General features: G+C 50.5%; 1 protein-coding gene across 3 annotated transcripts in view; it reads left to right on the forward strand.

Annotated features, from left to right (window-relative positions):
* TTC28 (tetratricopeptide repeat domain 28) overlaps window positions 1–18,120 on the forward strand; it is a 773,448-nt gene extending 755,328 nt beyond the window's left edge. For 2 of the 3 annotated variants that reach the window (XM_049865174.1, XM_049865177.1), the window contains 7 exons: window positions 2,397–2,521; window positions 4,173–4,404; window positions 5,105–5,181; window positions 6,637–6,660; window positions 7,659–7,788; window positions 11,379–11,486; window positions 12,614–18,120. In XM_049865174.1, the coding sequence (XP_049721131.1) occupies window positions 2,397–2,521; window positions 4,173–4,404; window positions 5,105–5,181; window positions 6,637–6,660; window positions 7,659–7,788; window positions 11,379–11,486; window positions 12,614–14,241 (2,324 nt within the window). In that variant the 3' untranslated portion in view covers window positions 14,242–18,120. The remainder of the gene's footprint in view (window positions 1–2,396; window positions 2,522–4,172; window positions 4,405–5,104; window positions 5,182–6,636; window positions 6,661–7,658; window positions 7,789–11,378; window positions 11,487–12,613) is intronic. The other variant, XM_049865176.1, reaches the window with a different exon arrangement.
* The last annotated feature ends 1,482 nt before the right edge of the window (window positions 18,121–19,602 follow it).

Genomic DNA, 19,602 nt, shown 5'->3' on the forward strand with positions numbered 1-19,602 from the left:
CTGTTGTTTGGCACCCCCCTTTATAATCCTGACTCTAAAAACGAACGATGGGGTAGGAAGACCCTAGATTTGGTAACCCGAAGGCTTGGGCTGATCTAGCTCCCTGTCCTGGCTGTGTGGCCTGGGACAAATGCCTTACCCTCTCTGAAGCTCAATGGCCTCACTAATAACAAGACGGTGGTGGTGATGTTGATGCTTGTCCTGTTCACGGTTGAGAAGATCTGTAAGGAGGAGACTGAATGTCTTACAAAGTGTGAAGCCTGCACATTCTGGAAGACCAACAGTGTGTGCTCTTAGTGGGTCTGCCTCAGAGACACGAAGCATTAGGAGAGAAGGGAGAAACCTCGGCATCTGGTCAGGGCAAGGGGAGAGGAACGCACCCAGCTGTGTGCAGAGCACCTATGTCTCAGCTCCCTACCACACCTGATTTCCCGGGGTCCCTGAGTGCATCGTGCCCACAACAGCCCCCCAGAGAACACTGCAGTGCAGGAGGCCCTTCCTGACAGGCTGAGCCTGGCACTCATACCTCCCCTGCCCAGGATTCCCAGAGTCCAAACCCAGCCCCAGGCCCTGCCCCCACCTAGCCTCTCACTCACCATCCTGTCTCAACCTTCAGTCTGTGGCATTCTCTCAGAAATGACCCCTACAACTCCCAAGGTACCCCAGGGCAAAGCAAAGTCCCACCAATGCTGTAACAACAGTGCCAACCCATAAAGCAGAGTATCAGAAAAACACCAGAAATGCCATTTCCAAAAACATGTTATTGTTTTAATGGCAAAAGATATATACACATCCATCTATATTAAAAATTGGACTTTCAACTTGCTCCTCCTTTTAAAAATAAATTCAGTTAGCATGTCCCAACGCTGCTGGTGTCGTTTCTCAGAGGTGGGGGAGCCCCGTGGTGGAGCCCTACAGTACCAGCCCAGGCGGTGCTGCCACCTGCCTGCCATCTGTGTGATGGATGAGCCTATTGCTGAGACGCGGAAACGGGTTGTTCACTTCACTCATCGACAACACAGCTGTAGTGTTCTTACATTGTCTATTCAAAAAACAAATGGGATCTATCCTGTTTCCTCCTGTAGCTAAGGACAAAACCTTCAGTGGTGCCCACAGCACACGTGTAACCTGTTTCTGGCCATTTCCCTCATCCTGCGAGGTGGAGGGTGGTGGCAGGCACAGGGGTTCTGGCCACGCTCTGCACTAAACTGCTTCTGCTCCCAGGGATACGGAGATGGGAGGACACCCTTGTGGTTTCCATCACTGTTCTCCTCACGTGACAGCGGGCTCGCACAAGCTCCTGGCAGGCGGAGTGGGTTTGGCCCCACAGAACATAGTGCAGGGTTTGTGGGAATAGGCCCACGCTTGGCCATCCACTGCCAAAGGCCCCCCACCCCACTGTCTTCCCAATGCGCTTATAGATATGGTAGTTTTGAAAAGGGGCCCTGTTTAGTTTTATTCACAGTAACGTAAAAGTCGTAACTTTGTGCTAGGGAAAACACTTTCTAATGATGTTGTGTCAGAACTAAAAAAACCAAACCCGTTGCTGTCAAGTCAATTCCAGCTCATAGCAACCCTATAGGTCAAAGTAGAACTGTCCTGTAGGGTTTCCAAGGAGCAGCTGGTGGATTTGAACTGCCAACCTTCTAGTTAGCAGCCGAGCTCTTAACCACTGCACCACCAGGGCTCCGATGCTGCCTAGTTACCCTTAAAAATACTCTTAGAAAACCGGTTCCCTATCCCTCGGAGGCAGCCTGGTCTAAAGCTGCTCGGGGCTGGGGGAAGCTTCTCTATGCTTCCCAGCTTAGGAAGCAAGTGCTGGGCAAGGAGCCCCATGGACGGGGAGCCAGGATCTCGGTGCTGCATGGACAGTGACCTCTACCAGGCCGGCTCCATCTCATTCTCAGCACTGGACACGTGGCCCCTTCCCGCCTCCCCACCCCAGAGGCCAAGAGCAGGTGACAGGCCAGCACAGTGAACACCCCGCACACACACCCCTCCCTCAGGGGCAAGGGTGAGAGCCCCTGGGCTTGTTCCTCAAGGATACCTAAGTACAAACAGATACAGGATGGATTTCAGGGAAAACCAGCCCAGTCATTCCTTAGGGCGGTGGCGCTTGCTGCACGAGGAAGGCAGAGGCACTCTCAGGAGCCCCTGTAGCTGCACTTACCTGAAAAACGGAACAATATAGAGTCCTAAACAGAGGGGACAAAGGGCACCAGACGGCCACCCAGTGAGTTAGCTGCTGCACAGTCCCACCTGCCATGCAGCGCTCACCAGCCAGGCGCCCCAGCTCCAGCGGTGTTCCCAGGCGGGCGGCAGAGATGGCAGGCTGTGGAACCGGCTGGGAGCTGTGGGGCTGAGAGTCTGAGGTGCCCTTCCTGTGCTCCCCACAGGTTTCCTGCTCATTGGGAGCGACGTAAAGCTGAACAGTCCCTCGTCCCTCATCGGCCAGGCCCTCACAGAGATCCTGCAGCACCCTGAGCGTGCACGGGACGCCCTGCGAGTACTCCTGCACCTGGTAGGGGACCTGGGAGCCCGGGGAGCCCCTTACTTAGGGCTTCACTAAAAGCATGGACCCCGAGTTGACTAAAAAGGCTTGGAGGGGAAGGGTGGGGCTGGCAGGTTGGCATAGGACAGGGGATGACAGCGGGTGGGTATCAGGGTCCTGGGTATCCAGAACATGATGCTCGGGGAGCCCTGCAGATGTCTGGCCCACAGGGAGAGCCAGAGCAGACCCTCTAGACCTCTTGTGCCTGGTCAGAGGGTGGTAGCTCTCAGGGCATTTCTGACGGTAGGTCAGTCACATAAATTCTTGAGCTTAGGGTCTGCTTGAAGGAGGCTTCCTCAGGCCTGAAGGAAATTACCAAACAAATGAAGAAGGCTGTAACCTGAAACCCTCCTGTGTTCAGGCCGGACCTGAGGAAGCTCCTGCCACCTGTGCAGGGTGGATGTGCTGGCGTGTGGTGAGCCTTTGGAGACAGTGTCTCAGCTTTTTCCACCCAGTGTCTGCAAACTGCCCAGGGGCCTTTAAGGAGCTCAGCACTTGGGCCTTGTCAGGGCCTGTCAGCTCCCAAAGCCACCCTCCTCCCTTGCTGCAGCACCCAGACTGCTGGGCTGCTCCCCATTCCTCCGTGAGGCCCCTCAGGCACCTGTAAGGGTTTTCTCGTCCGTCTTGGTTTTTTTCAGTGGGTGTGCTGGCCATAGGTCAAGTTCAACAGCGCCTAACTCCTAACTGCACCTTGGTGCCATCCTGGCCCAATAGTCGGTGCCCCTTGGCCGCAGTGGGTAGTGTGTCTCCAAGGCCCTTCTGGCCTGAGGGACAGCCAGCTGGTTGGGTGTCCTGCCTATGATCAGTCCTGCCTTTTCCTCATGGCTAGTATGAGCTGCACTTCCTCCTGCCTGTGACATCCAATCCCCCAACACCCCAACATTTTACTGTAAGAAGTCTCAGGTGACATCTTGGACAACTCGTTCCAGTGATAGTACATCTCCTCAGGGCATGCAGCATCTCAGGAGGAGCCGAGGTTTCCACCGAAGAAACCTTGCCTGTTGGAAGCTGTTTGAAGCACTGGGAAAAATGCTCACTCGGGCAGGAAACTAATGGCTCTCTGGGCGAGTTCAGCCCCCATGTGCCAAGCACCAGTTTTGGCCCTGAAACACAGGGGGACTCTTGGGAGGGAGGTAGGTTCCAGAGGCCAGTGCAGAGGGAAGCTGGGGGAGTGGTACCAGGGAGGAGAGGCACTGCTGGCCAAGGGGCCAGCACAAACAGACGTGGGGGTGGGCACTGCTGGAGGGTGGGGCAGTTGAGGGGCACTGAGTGGGGCTTGAGGCCTAAGGGTGTATCCTGCAGCGATGGGAGCCATTCCATGGTTTGGGGCAGGCCCCTGAGCTTTGTTTTCAGACAACTCACTCGATGTGGAGGAGGGCCTGGAGTGGGCCAGTAGGTTAGGGAAGGCATAGAGCCTTTTCCAAAGATGGGCCACCTCTCGTCGGCTCTGTGCATCCTTTTCATCTGCAGCCTCCCACACTCCCTTCACACTGAGGGGGTGCTATAGCACTCAGGCCTGGCCACGTGGTCTACAGAGGGCGGCACTAGTCAGCCCTGACACATGGAGGGCACCAGGCTGCACCTGTGGGCAGAGTGGTGGCCTCACTTCGTCACCTTCCAGGTGGAGAAGTCCCTGCAACGTATCCAGACTGGACAGCGCAATGCCATGTACACGTCCCAGCAGAGTGTGGACAACAAAGTAGCTGGCATTCCTGGCTGGCAGGCCCTCCTCACCGCCGTGGGCTTCCGACTGGACCCCCCAGCCAGCGGCCTGCCGGCGGCCGTTTTCTTCCCAACCTCCGACCCAGGTGATCGGCTCCAGCAGTGCAGCACCACCATCCAGTCCCTGCTGGGTAAGTTGGGGCATGGCCCTGTGCCAGCAGGCTTGGGCAGAGCTGGCACCAACTGAGGGGCTGGGGAAAAGCACAACCCAGCTGGTGGCCGTGGTCCCTGCATTAATGAGATGCAGGACCTCAGAGCTGGGAAGGGGAAGGGAGTGTCCAGAGAAAGGGCAAGGAAGCAGAGGCACAGACTTTTCCTCCTGAATTTGGAGGACAGAGTACTCTCCCCGACCTCTTGATTTGTGGTGGCACATGCCCTGTGCCCCGAGAGCAGCAGTGGGGTCCTGGCTCTGCCTCTTCCTGGGACAACACAAGGTAATGCAGGTCAACAGTAGCTGTGATTCACAGTGTAACTGGCAGCTGCCATCTGACAAAGCTATGGGGCCAGCCCCTGGGTGAAGCTGGTGCAGGTGCTCGGGGCTGCCCTTTGTGCAAGACACAGAGGGGCTGATGCAACTTGAGACTGCATCTTGGGAATGTGACCGCGCCCCTGGAGGAGGACAGCAGGGCCAGGATTTGCCCTGCTGCCCCTGACCTCCCTTTCTTGGAGACAACACTCTCCTTTTCCAAGTCAAGCCCAGAAGCACATGCCTGTGCATCCTGGGCTTTTGAATGCCACCATTGCTGAGTGTTTCCGGGCTTCTTCCTGGGGAAGGCAGGACCGGGGGCCCACCGGCCTCTCGGATAATGCCCGCCCCCTTTCTTGGTTTAGGTTTGCCCAACCCTGCCCTTCAGGCGCTCTGCAAAGTCATCACCGCCTCGGAGACTGGCGAGCAGCTCATCAGCCGGGTGAGTCCTGAGCAGGGCCGGAGCCCTGCCTGAGGCTCTGCCGAGCTGTAAAGACAGAAGTGGTGTGGCCCCAGATAGGACCCTGCAAGTGATGCAGCATCGTTTCTTTCTTCAGCCTTTGTGACGAGAAGGGAAGGGCAAGGGTGGGGAGCCACAGAATAGCCCTCCCCGGCCTGTGTCCTCAGGTGCGGGCTGGGGGAGGCGGCAAGCCTTGCAGTGCAGTGCCCTCTAGATGCAGATGATGCTCATGGGGCCCTGTCCTGGCTCTCCATTCAGTGACCTCCTGTCACCTTGTCCTCCCCCAGCCTTTCAGCTATGAGCAAGCATTCCAGCCACCCCTTCTAAGCAAGCCAATGTGAGGTTGTCCGCCAGGGTGGTGACAGGTGTCTCAGTACTTATACTCTGAGAGGAATTATTGAAACAAATAGTGGTGAACACAAAGTCAACTCTAATACAAAACAGAAAGTCACGTTGCATGGCAGTTTTTAAAAGCGTGCTTCCCTCTAGCAGACTAGATCTAACTCAGGGACTTGGAGGATTTCTAACTCAGAGCTTCACTGTGCCCACCAATCCTCCTGGCTGCACAGGGCTTCTGCAAGGGCCCAACCACCCCTGAAGAGCACTTTTCTCTGGTCATCTTGGACAGTAATCTCTGGAAAACCATGTTCATTCTTATTAGAGATGCCTATCAGCAGCTTTCACTTTCAGCAGACATAGTTCTGGGTGGAAACAAAGCTGCCCCATCATCTAGGATGAGCCTCCGAAACTCTGAGTGGCACCCTGAGCCCTCCTCTGACCGGGGGCTGCTTCCAGCCAGATTTGGAAATGTGGCCCTGCACAGAGACTGCCCCTCCCACTGAGTTCCTGCTCAGTGTATAATCAGCATTTTGCATCTGCTTGTTGAATACCCTCAGGAAGACTCTTCCAGAGCACTGCATATTAAAACATCCTAGAGCAAGGAGGGCTAGACATTTGAGCGCTAAGAAAAGACAAAGCTAGAATGACATATGCAGGCCAAGGCTGGGAGTCCCAGCTGCTTAACTTCTTTCTTTTGTGGGAGCACAAAGACTGTCTGCCTGATATGCTGGCTGGCCCCAGGGAAGTGTCCTGAGGCTGCCTCAGGGACTGGCGGATGGTGGACATTTCCTGAGTCACTCTGGAACCCCTCCGGGGCCTCCCCACTCGGGTCCGGCCTGCCCGGCTCTTCTACTTTCAAGGAAGGGCAGGGCCTGCCTGGCCGTGATCCCTTGACCCCCAGAGCGCCTGGCATGGCTGTTCATTTTCCTGTGTGTCCCTGCTGACTCTCGCTCCTTTCCCCTCCCGGTCAGAGCCGCAGGTCTGTGTGGCGCTTCCTAAAGCAGTGGTCAGCTCGTGTTGCATAACAACCTATGCTTGAGTCTAAACTCTCTTCTTTCTCTCTTTTTCTTTCTTTTTCTTATAATCTGCTGGCCGAAGGCTGTTAAAAATATGGTTGGAATGGTGAGTACTACTTTAAGTAGCAGCTGTCATCAGGTGAGCCCTCACCCCGCCACACTCCCGAGTTACCGTTGGTGGTGCCTTGAACTCAGCATGCAGGCGCTGCTGGACTGACTCTCGTCTGTAACGGAGACGGAGGCACATGCCAACAGGCTCTGGGCCACAGAGCTCCAGGCTGGGTGACCAGGGCCGCTGGCTGGCTGGTGGCCTGTCCCCCTCTGCTCTGGCTCCCCCTTTCCTACTCCAGCCTTCTTGTGCTCTTGATTTGGCCTTCTAGTGCCACCTGCACAGCAGGGCAGAACCAACTTTAAGTACGCAACACTGTGAACTGCACAGCGGCCCTGAGAGAGCTCAGACTCAGGAAACCTGCAACGCCACAGACCCTTTGAGTGGGTTACATGGGCTTTTCTTCGAGTGCTGAGGGACATTAGATTCCTCTTCACCATTTACCCCAAGATCATAAGGAATGACCTTAATTTTTAAAGAAAGGCAGGAGATGACCAGTCTTAGAACTCACCCCTCTCTGCTCCCTGAGGCCCTCTCCTGTACTCTGTGTGTACCACGGAAGATGCAATGGCTAGAGTCAGCAGACCCAGACTGGGGCCAGCCCAGGCCCAAGTAGCTCTATCAATGGCTACTGGCCATCTTTGATTTGACCCTGGGCACCTAGAAAGGCACATCCCAGAATCTTGTTCAATCCAGGGCACTCGCTTCCCTTTTCCGCATTGTTAACGTGGCTAAGGCATGACCTTTAATACACCATCTAGCGTCTCTGAGCCCACTGCCGCTTGGCCTTCCCAAGGAGTGAGGATAACGTGATAATAGGTAGAAAGGCACTTTAAAAAGAATCTCAAATGCTATATACAGTGAGGTGAAAGAGTCATTAGTGATGACAATAAGAGGTGACATAGGAATAACCTGGGAACAAACCCTGAGGAGGGCCGGAGGGAAAGGAGATGCTGGGAAGAAGAGCGTGCTCACCTCTGCCCTCCCTCCCTCAGCTCCACCAGGTGCTGGTTCAGCTCCAGGCTGGCGAGAAGGAGCAGGACTTTGCATCAGCACCCATCCAGGTCTCCATCAGCGTCCAGCTATGGCGGCTCCCGGGATGTCATGAGTTCCTGGCAGCTCTAGGTAGGACAAAGCATCCTTGACTTAATTGGTTCCTTCAGTCACTTTTTAAAATTTATTTTCCTCCTGGTTGTTCTAGTGCTTTAACAAGATTCCCAAATGACCCTTCAGCTTCGACCCATTTGCCCTACATGATGATTTAATCTTTCTTATTTGTAACCATTATCTTTATATGAATCTGCTAGGTTCCGGTATTGCTGGGATCCAAGCCATGATGAAGAGCTAAAGAATAGTTAGAAGTACAGTTGTCAAATGGTGGGTTCAGTGCTGGGCTCGATCATTGGCTACTGGCAACTGGCATAAAAAGTACTGTGGAAACCACGGGCATCTAGAAAGGCACATCCCAGAATCCTCTTCAAGCCAGGACACTCACTTTTCCCTTTTTCATATTGTTAACATGGCTAAAGCAGCTCCTGACATAATTGCTATTTACTTCCAACAGGTACCTCTGTTGATAAAACACGATCAGAAGTCGTTTGAAATCTCCTCATGCCCTACCTGTGCGTGTGACTTGCTTGTGAGCCATTCACTCAACAAATGTTTTATCGAACACAGTGCTACAGCAGTGAGCAAAAGACACAAAACCCTGCCCCCCCTGGAGTTTACATTATACTGGTTGGTGGGGGGAGGAGACAAGAGACCATATTTTTATGCAAATAAGACAGGCCTTCTACATTTGTTTGCCACGGGTGCCCTCCCCCACGAACTATTTTCATGAGCTCCACTATGCCAAGTTTTTTTACATGTTGCTATAAAAAAACTTAGCATAGCACACTTACAAATGGCAAACAAATGTAGAAGGTACATGTTGTTTGCGTAAAAATACCGTAAGTAATAAATTATTCAAGGGAGACATCTTAGAAGGCACAGGTGCACTCTGACCAACAAAAGCATCAGGGTCAAAGTGATTGGCTGGAGGGGTGGGGAGCAGGGAGCACGGGCCTCAGAAACAAGAGATAATGCAAATGTTGACAGGGTGTGATCCAAGCAGAGGGAACAGCCAAGACTAAGGCCTGGAGGCATGGCTTTGCTGAGCAAGAGAGCTATCCAGGCAGCCATGCAGAGGGAGCAGAGGAAGCGAGGGTTGAGGGGAGAGCAAGGGAGGTGAGGGGGAGCAGAGGGAGTGGCTTTAACCTGAAGGAAGTGGGGAGCCTTTGGAGGAATGACGTGATCCACTGTCACTGTCACAGTGACCAGCCATCTGACAGGGCAGTCAGTCCTCATCAAGGGCTTTTCTGCCTGCATATTGTTGCCTCTGAATCAACTCTGATTCATGGTGACCTCTTCTGTTACAGAATAGAATTGTTCCATAGGGATTTCTTGGCTGTAATCTTTAGGGAAGCAGATCACCAGGGCTTTTCTTCCATGGTACCACTGTGCCGACCTTTCGGTTAGTATTTGACTACAAACTGTCACCTCAGCCTGGGTGTTCAGTATTGGGCCGTCTTCTCCTGGCTGTGTTATAGATGACCTTCCCAACCCGCCTCAACTTAGGGCTGGCTCCGTTTGTTTTCAGACATGTCTGTTTCTTTTGAAGGTAAAGGGGGAAACCTGTGAAGCCCTTTCATTAGACTTCTGGACTCCTTTACCATTTGTACTACTTGTTTTTTTCCTGTGGATTTAAAACACAGTCTGCTTGGTGTAAACATGATAACTGTATGTTTTGTGGAAGCAAAAGTGGGAAATGCCAGCTCCATACCCAAGACGGTCTTCCTCTCACTTCCGTGATACGCAGTGGGACCAGCCTTGGGGGCAGTGGCACAGGTGGTCAAGTCCACTTCGATAGTGAACTGTGGTGAGTCAGTGAGAACACCAGGGCCTTTCCTTACACAGGAAAAGCTCACTTCTGTGTGCAGGGCCTAGGCCTTCCCTTGTGGGCTTGAGGGTGCTGGCCAGCTGTCCTCCTCCGTGAACTGGATGTCTGCTGCCCCTTTGCAGGTGTATCAAGGAGAAAGTCCAGAAGAGAACCCAGAACATCTTAGACTGGCTGTCTCTGGTGTGAGGATTATGTGATTCTCACTGATGTTCCTATACTTTTCTGTACTTTCCAAATTCCACTGACACTCCCGCGACGGGGCGAGGCCGGGCGTGTGCGTGTGAGGCTATGAGGAAGACGGGCTCTGGTTACCAGAGGGCCCCACACTCCCTTCCCAGCCCTAAGTGCGAGCTCTCGCATCACAAGCAATCGCGGGGGTGTCGGGTATTTAGGGGCTGCAGTTCTGCTGGAGTAACCAATTCAAGTCACGTTGGTGAAAGTGGAGGCTTCTCTCTTAGGTTTATGTTATTATTCATTATTCATTTTTAAATGCTGAGTTCTCAGAATATAATGCCTTGCTGTTGCTTTCGGGGACTCTCTATTTTCAAGATCAGAGGGGGAGAGTTCCCGTAGCTGCCAGATGGCTCAAGTGAATCTAATTCCAAAGGGAATGAGGGTGTTCAGACCAGTACCAGAATCCTTAAGTTAAAAAAAGAAATATATATATAATTTCTCCTCTGTGAACGCTCTCAGGCATGAGGTGCACATGCTGACAACAGCAGGCCTTGGGTGGCTGGGCCTGACCTTCCCTGTGGTGAGATCAGGAGAAGGGGGTGCTATCTCAGAGGAGAGGGGGTGATATCACAGGTGCCAGTCCCCTGGGAGCTTCAGCATCAAGCATTTTGCCACCATTTGGAGCAGTGACTCCCTGAGAGAGGCTATTAGTGCTAAAGGCTCTGCAGTCCCTAAATCCCCGCCCGGTGGCTCCTGCATGTGGTGCCGTTGCTGGCTGTGGTGTCTGTGTGTGGCTTCTTCCTCCTGAGCTCCTCCCTGGGAGGTGTATTTACTGGGTGCCTCTGGAATGGCTCTTAACAAGTCTTAGTGCTGTGTCAACAGCTCCTTAGCCAGCCCTCACTCAGGAAGCTCTGCATCCTTTGTTGTACTCGCTCTGAGTCTCATTATAATCATCGGAACCAGGGAGTGGCACCCCTGGGCTTTGGGAAAGTGAAGTCCCTGCAGGGCAGTTCAGCCAAGAAAGCAGTTTCTCCATCACCAGCAAAGCCTTCACTAAACCTTCAGCATTTATGAAGGCCCAGGGTGGCAGACACTGACCACATACAAGACGCTGTCCTTGCCCTGAGACGCTTCCACCTTCCCACACACCAACTTTAAATACTAGACTCAATGCCAGATGGAGTGGCCCGTTTTTCCCCCGGACGTTCTTCCTTAAGTAAAGGTGCATTTCTGCTGTTCTTCTGTGAGAAAATAGAACAATGACAGGATGTTAACAGGCCTTTAAAGCCCTAGGCCTCAGCTCTCAAGGACACAATGTAGGGCAGTAGAGCAGCCACAAAGGGACAGAGGAGATCCCAGCAGCAAGCTCTGCACCCAGGCGAAGGGGGAGCCACAGGGAGGGTGCTGTGGGTGAGGCAGCTGGCACTACTGATCAACAGCCCTCGGAGGCCTGGCTCTGAGTGAGAGGCTCCCAGCCAGAAGGGCGTGCTGAGGGGCCTGGAGCCTGGGCCGATGGAATTGTATGAGGAGCCCTACAGCTCCAGTTGTTTTCAAGATACAGAATCTTCCTTAAGAAAACATGTTTACATCTTTGATCCTCTAGGTTTTGACCTCTGTGAAGTTGGTCAGGAGGAAGTCATTCTGAAAACTGGGAAACAGGCCAACCGACGGACTATGCACTTCGCACTCCAGTCCCTGCTGTCCCTCTTTGGTAGGTGCCTCGCTCAGCCAACCCATGCGTCCTCCCGCATGCTCCACCCCAGGGCAGGCCACTGCCACACACCTGGTTACACTCTCATGAAGGGAAGAAAAGGAAATAAACGTGTGTGTTAGGGACAACTCAATAGCAATGAGTGAAACCTCCTGTTCTCATGGAGCTTGCAATCAGTAGAGGGAGATACATACAGTGTACGTGAGATGGTGACAAGCGCTGTGAGGAGAACCAAAACTGGGGACAGTGACAAGTGCTGTGAAGAAAACCAAAACTGGGGAGGGAAAAGAAAGTGAGACAAGTGGCAGCGGAGCAGCTTAGCGAGGGAGCGGAGAAGGGCGGGATGAGGCCTGACAGGAGCAGGTGCCAGATCCCATAGGCAGGCGATGGTCAGGGCTTGGAGGACACACCTGGTCTGAGGAATGTTCCGAAAGGCCCATGCTGACTGCTTTGGGAAGAGTAATGCTGGCTGGGATAGTGGTCATGGCTCGAAGGTAGAACCAACAGGATCTGCTGAGGGATGTGCGTTGACACAGAAAAAGAGGAGAACAACTAATGGAACCGCTGGTAGCCAAGACCAGGAACGTGGCAGGAAGAATGGGTTGAGTCTAATCTTAGACATGCTCAGTTTTGAAACATCCATTAGATACTAGAGAGGCACAGCGTGAAGGGTGAGTGAGGACCACTCTGCTGCAGAGGTCTGCTGGAGCGCAGGGCAGTGGGGCCCAAGGGGACGTCCTGTGGGCAGGTGACTTGTCTCTGTGCAGTTTAGAACAGGAGATATCACAGACTACTCACAGGCCCTGGGCCCGAGCTGAGGGTCGGCCCTGGTAAGGGCAGGAGGGCCGAAGCGGGTTGCTGGCCCATGCCATGGGGAGCAGAGTGGAGACGGCCCTGCCATTGAGGTGGAGGTCTGAGTCCGGGAGCTCTCCTGGGGTGCTTTTGTCCCTGTTTAAGATTTACTGTGTTTTCCAGAATTGTAAGGCTAATTCAAATTGTATCTAAGTAGCACTTGCATAATTCTCTGCCAGCTTCTATGCATATAAGGATGCTTGTGATTTTTGAAAGAAAATCAAAACCATTCAGAATTCTAACTGCCCTTTGGGCACTTGTGTTTTTGTGCTTAGATTCTACGGAGCTGCCCAAGCGCCTCAGCCTTGACAGTTCGTCCTCCCTCGAGTCTCTGGCATCAGCTCAGTCCGTCTCCAACGCCCTGCCTTTGGGCTACCAGCACCCTCCCTTCTCTCCCACTGGTGCAGACAGCATCACCTCGGACGCCATCTCCGTGTACAGCCTGAGCTCTATCGCCTCCTCCATGAGCTTTGTCTCCAAGACTGAGGTTGGGTTGGAAGGTGGCGGCCCCAGAGGACGACAGGACTATGACCGGTCCAAAAATGCTTACCCGCAGAGATCCACCTTGCCTCGGCGGCAGATGTCCCCACAGGCCCGCACTGCAGGCAGCAAAGATGAGGAGGAGTACGAAGGGTTCTCCATCATCAGCACCGAGCCTCTGGCGGCCTACCAAGAAAACAAGAAGGCACGATTCTCACCAGATCACAATCAGTCCAGGGTCGGGACACCTGGAGGTGTTAAAGTTTCTGTCAGCTCCAAGGGGAGCATCAGCACTCCAAACTCTCCAGTTAAAATGACTCTGATTCCCAGCCCAAACTCACCCTTCCAAAAGGTTGGAAAACTAGCAAGTTCAGATACAGGAGAATCAGACCAGTCTAGCACAGAAACAGATAGTACCGTGAAATCCCAAGAAGAAAGCAACCCAAAGCTTGATCCACAAGAGTTGGCCCAGAAAATTCTAGAGGAGACGCAAAGTCATCTCATTGCAGTAGAGCGTCTTCAGAGGAGTGGCAATCAAGCGAGCAAGAACAGTAATTCAGATGATGGCATTTCCGTGCCAAACAGCACTACCGTCTTCAGAGCGTCAGAAACGAGTGCATTCAGCAGGCCTGTCCTTTCCCATCAGAAGAGCCAACAATCACCAGTTACTGTTAAGCCAAAGCCCCCAGCCAGAAGCTCATCCCTGCCCAAGGTGAGCTCGGGATATAACAGCCCCACCACCTCGGAGACATCCATCAAAGACAGCCAGAGCCAGCACAGCGGCCGGCCCTCGCCCGGCTCTGACTCCCAGACTTCCCTGACTGACCAGCCTGTCTTTAAACTGAAGTACCCCAGCTCTCCTTACAGTGCTCACATTTCCAAGTCCCCGAGGAACATGTCCCCAAGCTCAGGCCACCAGTCTCCTGCTGGTAGTGCACCATCCCCAGCTCTCTCATATTCTTCAGCTGGTTCGGCTCGTTCGAGCCCTGCAGATGCGCCAGACATAGACAAACTGAAAATGGCAGCCATTGATGAGAAGGTGCAGGCCATCCATAACCTGAAGATGTTTTGGCAGAGCACACCCCAGCATCCCACAGGACCAATGAAAATATTCCGCGGGACCCCTGGAACGATGACTTCCAAAAGAGATGTCCTCAGTCTATTGAATTTGTCACCTCGGCACAACAAGAAGGATGAAGGAGTAGATAAGCTTGAACTTAAGGAGCTGTCTTTGCAGCAGCATGGTGAAGCACCCCCAAAACCCCCTCCCAATGGACACTGGCACACACAGACCACCAGGCTGAGCACACTCCCGCTGCCTGCCGGCGTTCCTGCAGCTCCTACGCGCCCTCTCAGACTTCCTTCTGGAAACGGCTATAAGTTTCTATCCCCGGGAAGATTTTTTCCTTCCTCCAAATGCTAAGTGTCTTTTCTACCCATTGAATCCGAGAGCAGCAGCCCACAGAGAGGGTCTCAGTATTCACTCTGCCTACTTGCCTTGCCTGAGCGCACAAGTCACCGCCATGCCGCTGTCAGCACCGCCTCGTGATGGATGCCTTCCCCGGCGTCACCGTGTCCAAACGCTACCAAGCACACAGCCAGTGGCTCTGTTGCCAGGACTCTGGGCCAGATTCACCAAAAGCCAGAACTTCTGTGGGGTCGGTACAAGAAGCTCATGGAATTTTCCACACACTTCACCAAATGTTTACCTTTGAACTCCCAATTCTCATCTCTGATGTGATTCTTCGCCAGGATTTTTGTACAAAACGGTCATGGTTGTGGGGTGGGGAGAGGAAAGGGAGCAGGTATTTTGCTAAGAGGTGGATATACAGCACCTTTTATACAGAAATACAAATAGAGCTTTTTTTTTTTTTTTTTTTACAGCTTTCAGGTGCTGGTTGGGGTGGTATATATAAAAAAATTTCTCTAAGTTGGAAGTGTTATAGTCACCAAAAACAGAATAATGGTTTTAGAAAATGCCAATGATTTGTAATTAAATTGTAGCAATTTTGATCTCATAACATTGTGACACCACAGTAACAATGCAATAATTCAGGTTGAAACAGTGCTTCCATCCTGAACACTTCTTCCGGCTCTACAAATGTCCTTTTGGGCCCCTCTGTCAACCAAACTTGAATTTTTTAAAAAAACATGTGTGTAACTCTTATCCAGGCATCTTAGAACTATGCAATTGTGATTTAAAATGCAACTTTGTGCTTTTAAAACATTATCGACCTTTTTTGTACACAGATAAACAACTTGGTTTTATTATCAATAGTACTTTGCATTTATAGCTATTATTTTTAAAAACTCAAAAGTTTTTTAAAAATGGCAAATTTTGAATAGTCAACAACAAGTAATTATCAAGTTTGGGGGAAAGGTTGAAATTACTCAGTTTCCTTATGAGCAAAAAATTAAAAAAAAAAAAAAGAAAGCAATGTCCACAGTTAACTAGATTTAACCAGAATCTAGCCTTCCAGCTCCTATTCCCTTTTATCAGCTGCTTAATTTTAGTCTCTTTTCCTACCCCCGGGCCTCTAACAAACACCTCTTCTATCTCAATCCATTGCCAGGTTCACGCAGTCCCAGCAGCCTCCCCGTAGCTGGGGCCGTCCTCTCATTACCCCTGCTGTCTGAAAGACAGGGCCCTCCCCACCACAGAAGACTTTCATATCCATATGCTGAGATGCAGGTGTAGCCTTTTGCTGGGATGTACCTCTGAATTACTGCTCAACAGGGCAACAGATACTCATCAAAAATGAAGGCAGGCTTTTCCCATACAATGACAGTGTACTTGCACTGCCATTGGCTGAGACAAGAAAAGGGAATAGTCTAGTTAGGGGTAAACATTAATTTATTTTAATAAAGAAATGAAATGCTGAAAATCGTATTAGTATTAAGTTTAGTTGGAGAATTTAAGTAAGCATCTTTTAGGTAACTCTAAAATTGAGATTTGACCATCCTAACTGTGAGGGTATGTCCCACAAAGGTAATGCAGTCACCTGGCCCAGGACATGAGGAGCTGGCAGGGAGGGGACTAACACCAAGACAGCCAGGTAGAGTTTTAACCTTGGGTAGGATCTCACTTTATAAACACACACTGACCACCTGTCCGTTCTTTAGTATACTCCTCTGAAAGGAGAATGTTTACCCATTTTGTGTTAGTCTCCTGAGCTATGTCATAGAGGTTTATACCTTTAACCCAACAGCCATGTTGATGAAAGCAGACAATAAGGATGTCACATGCCAATCCTGATCCCAACACTGGAAGAGAAATACTTTATAAAGAAGCAAGCCACTATGAGGATGTCTTTATATGAGCAGAGAAAAAAATAAATGGTAATAAAAGTACCAGTGATGCAAATGAAAGCCACATTTATAGCACTGTTCACTTAATTTGGATAGTAAAATCAGGTCCTCAACAACAAACGCTAAACTGCAAAGCACACACGACAGTTAGGCTGCCCTTTCTCAGCAAGTCTGTCCCAGTCTCTTTCCCAAGTGCCATGGTATCATAAAGGAAAGGCCTGGGCTCAGTGCTGTCCCCAGGAGGCTGTCCACCTTCTAGTCAACTTCCGCCATCACCCGGACCATTCCCATGGACACATCTTCTTGTGGTTTTCAAGCCAGCTGGGAAAACTCATGGACTCTAACCTGGTTTTAGTCTTAAGTACATTTTTGTGTTAGGTTTCATATTGCAGAGCCAAAATGGTACTTGTATCTAGGACCTCCCCCCAGATTTTGGGGGGGAGGTCCTAGATACAAGCATCAATGAAGGGAAAAACAAAGACGACATAATAGGACCGACTTGAAAACCACTGTAGAGTCGCCACTTTGTTGTTTGCTGAGTGTCATTCCTGATGTTTCTATGAGTAGAATAGATGTAAAATCATAAAATCAAAGTCAATTTTTTAGGCTATGCTGAAAAAATCTGCATCTAAAATTATGTGAGGTTTTATAATTCACTAAGATTTTCTTTGTATAAGTCAGGGGTCAGTAAACTACAGCCCACAGGCTAAATCTGGCCGGCTGCCTAGTTTTTTACAGCCCGCAAGCTAAGAACGGTTTTCACAGTTTTAAATGGTTACCAAGTCCCTACATAATATTCTTGATTTTGCCTCTTGGCCCACAAAGCCTGAAATACTTAATACCTGGCCCTTTTAGGAAAAGGTGGCTGATTCCTGGCCTAGAAGGGAGAAAACACAATTGAAATAACGTTTCGTTTCTCCAGTCTAGGGCAAGTGAGTGGCACACTGGGGTCAGCCTGCCTGCAGGGAAGCCCTGAGCATGCCTGGGCCATGTGGGCCAAGGAACAAGGGACTCCTGCCTAGCCCTTGGCTCTCTGCTCACTTGGGAAGAGTGAATAGATGTGGGTAAAATTTATAAAAATATTTGCCATTTGCAGACAGCATTGGATACGTTTCTTTTTCAGCTCAGGAAACTGACATGCCCCGCCCACCTTGACTCTCAGACACAAACACACTGAATATGAGCAACGAAGCCGCCATCCCCCCCAGCCCTCAGGATAGACTCGCAGCACAGTGCTGGACTCAGTCCTGATTCTTACTGGTGAATTCCTCAACTACTCTGGTGAGCTTAACTCAGTCAAAACATCAAGAAAAAATTAGCGTATAACACTCACATTTTGATCCACACTGCTATGTAGAAAAATGAAAGCGTTCTCACCTCCAGCCCAGTCTTCAAAGTAAATTAATGGTCCCCACCAACACTTGCTGGGTTTCAGCCAGAGACAAGTGCTGCACACACTGCCCTGGCCTACTCATCTGTCCCGGTGACTATCCTATTGGGTCCTTGGTACCATGAACCTGTCCCACTGTCTTTACCACACACACTGGCAGACCCACAAGGAGAACTATCACTTTGTTTCAGTTCAGGTTGGAAAAAAATGCCACATAATCTGGTTTGCTTTTAATAAGTAGGCAAAAAGTAAAGATTGTGTAGTTTTCATCACATACTTTGTTGTTTTATCTAAAATGACTGTACATGTGGTTTGTGAACTAGGCTGTTTGTGCCAGATCCTTCAAAGACGTTTCATGCAAGGACCTCCGTGGTCCCTCCCCTCCCCGGGCGCCTTCCCCACTTGGCACCCTGCCCTGTATGCAGTGTTAGCCATCTTTGGCCTTCATGGACTTTTTTGTAAATTACACAGTTTCCAGACAGCATTAAAACTTTTTATACTACAAAATTTACCATGTAAAAAGAACTTCATATTTTTATTGAGATTGCTAAGGCACTTGGCCTTCTTCCTTTGTGATGTCAGTGTCTATTAAAGCATGAGTTCCCTGGGTTTTAAGTGCTGTGTCATTGAATCACTTCCGATACACGTCCTGCGCTTTCTAGGTTCTCTGCAGAGCACGGTGGTCATGTGTCACTCATGAGCATGGATCTCCTCACCCACACAACTGCAGGATTTTCTGGCCCTCCGAGTGTGATGGCAGATCGTAAGCATTTAACCAACTAAATAACCACCACTGACCAGGGCTGAGCGCCTCAGTGCTGAGAAGCCTGCCTGCAGGATGGCCAGCAGCCCATTCACCTGGCTCTGCTGTGCAATCCTTGTACTCCTCCCTCTGCCTGGAACACCCCCCCCCTTCACTAGGCTGCCTCACCTGATCCTTTAGGGCACACCTCAGGGCCACCCCCTCCGGAGACTGCTTTCCTGAGGACTCACTCACTCTGGACTGGCTTCTGTTTCCCACCCACTCACTGGCAAGTGCTATCATATTACTGATGGCAAAGGCCGGTGGACAGCTCTCTCTGTGTAACACTGTCTGCCCTTACACTGCAAGCCCCTCAGTGCGTCGGCAGGAGACGCAGGACCTCAGCAAGGGGACAGCAGACCAAGCAGCAGCAGAACCAGATGGTATCAAAAAGGATGGTGAATTGGACAAAGAACCGCTAAGAGCTTCTAAAATAAAATACAACCATTGAGTTTATAGAGAGCTGACTAATAAAACAGACTAGAGAATTAGTATAATTAAAGATTGAGCCGAAGAAATCATCCAGAATTTAGCACAAAGCCTGAAAATATGAAAGAGAGGTTAAGGGCCACAGAAAATAAAATGAAAAGGTCCAACGTACTCCAGAAAGAAAGGAGAGTATAATAGATTCTTTTCAGCTTGTCGAAAGATAAAACTCAACAGATTAGAAAGGATAATGAATGCCAAATAGGATAAATAAAAAGACCATACCTAGGCACAGACTAATTAAACTGCTGACTACCAGAGACAAAGTCTTATGCCCCACCAGAGAATGGCATATTACTTACAGAGGAACAAGGATCACACTCACAGCAGTTTTATCAACAAGACCATGGAAGCTGAAAGACAGGATTAATTTTCAATGTGTTGAGAAAATTCTCACCTGGAATTATATATCCTGCCAGATAGGGGCAGGGAGGGCAAGACGAAGAACATTTAGACAAAAACAGAGTCCATTACCACCAGTTCCCCATATCTAAAGACACTTCCAAAGAAGGTAGCATATGGAAGTTTTAGACAAAACAACAAACAGGTTTATGAAACAATTATGGAGAGCCAGTCTCTGACACTTGGTGAATAACCAGTCTCTGATAGTTAGTGAATAGACACTCTTCACAAACATGGCAATATTTTATGAAAATAACCACATACAGTCCACATAGCAAGTCACAGCAAACATCAAAGAATCATTGTTCCCATCAAATAATCTGAACACAATATAACTGAGTTAGAAATCAATAACAAGAAGATAACCAAAACATTCCCAATCACTTGGATATTTT

The sequence above is a fragment of the Elephas maximus genome, chromosome 22 (assembly GCF_024166365.1).
Source record: "Elephas maximus indicus isolate mEleMax1 chromosome 22, mEleMax1 primary haplotype, whole genome shotgun sequence".
Lineage (NCBI taxonomy): Eukaryota > Metazoa > Chordata > Mammalia > Proboscidea > Elephantidae > Elephas > Elephas maximus.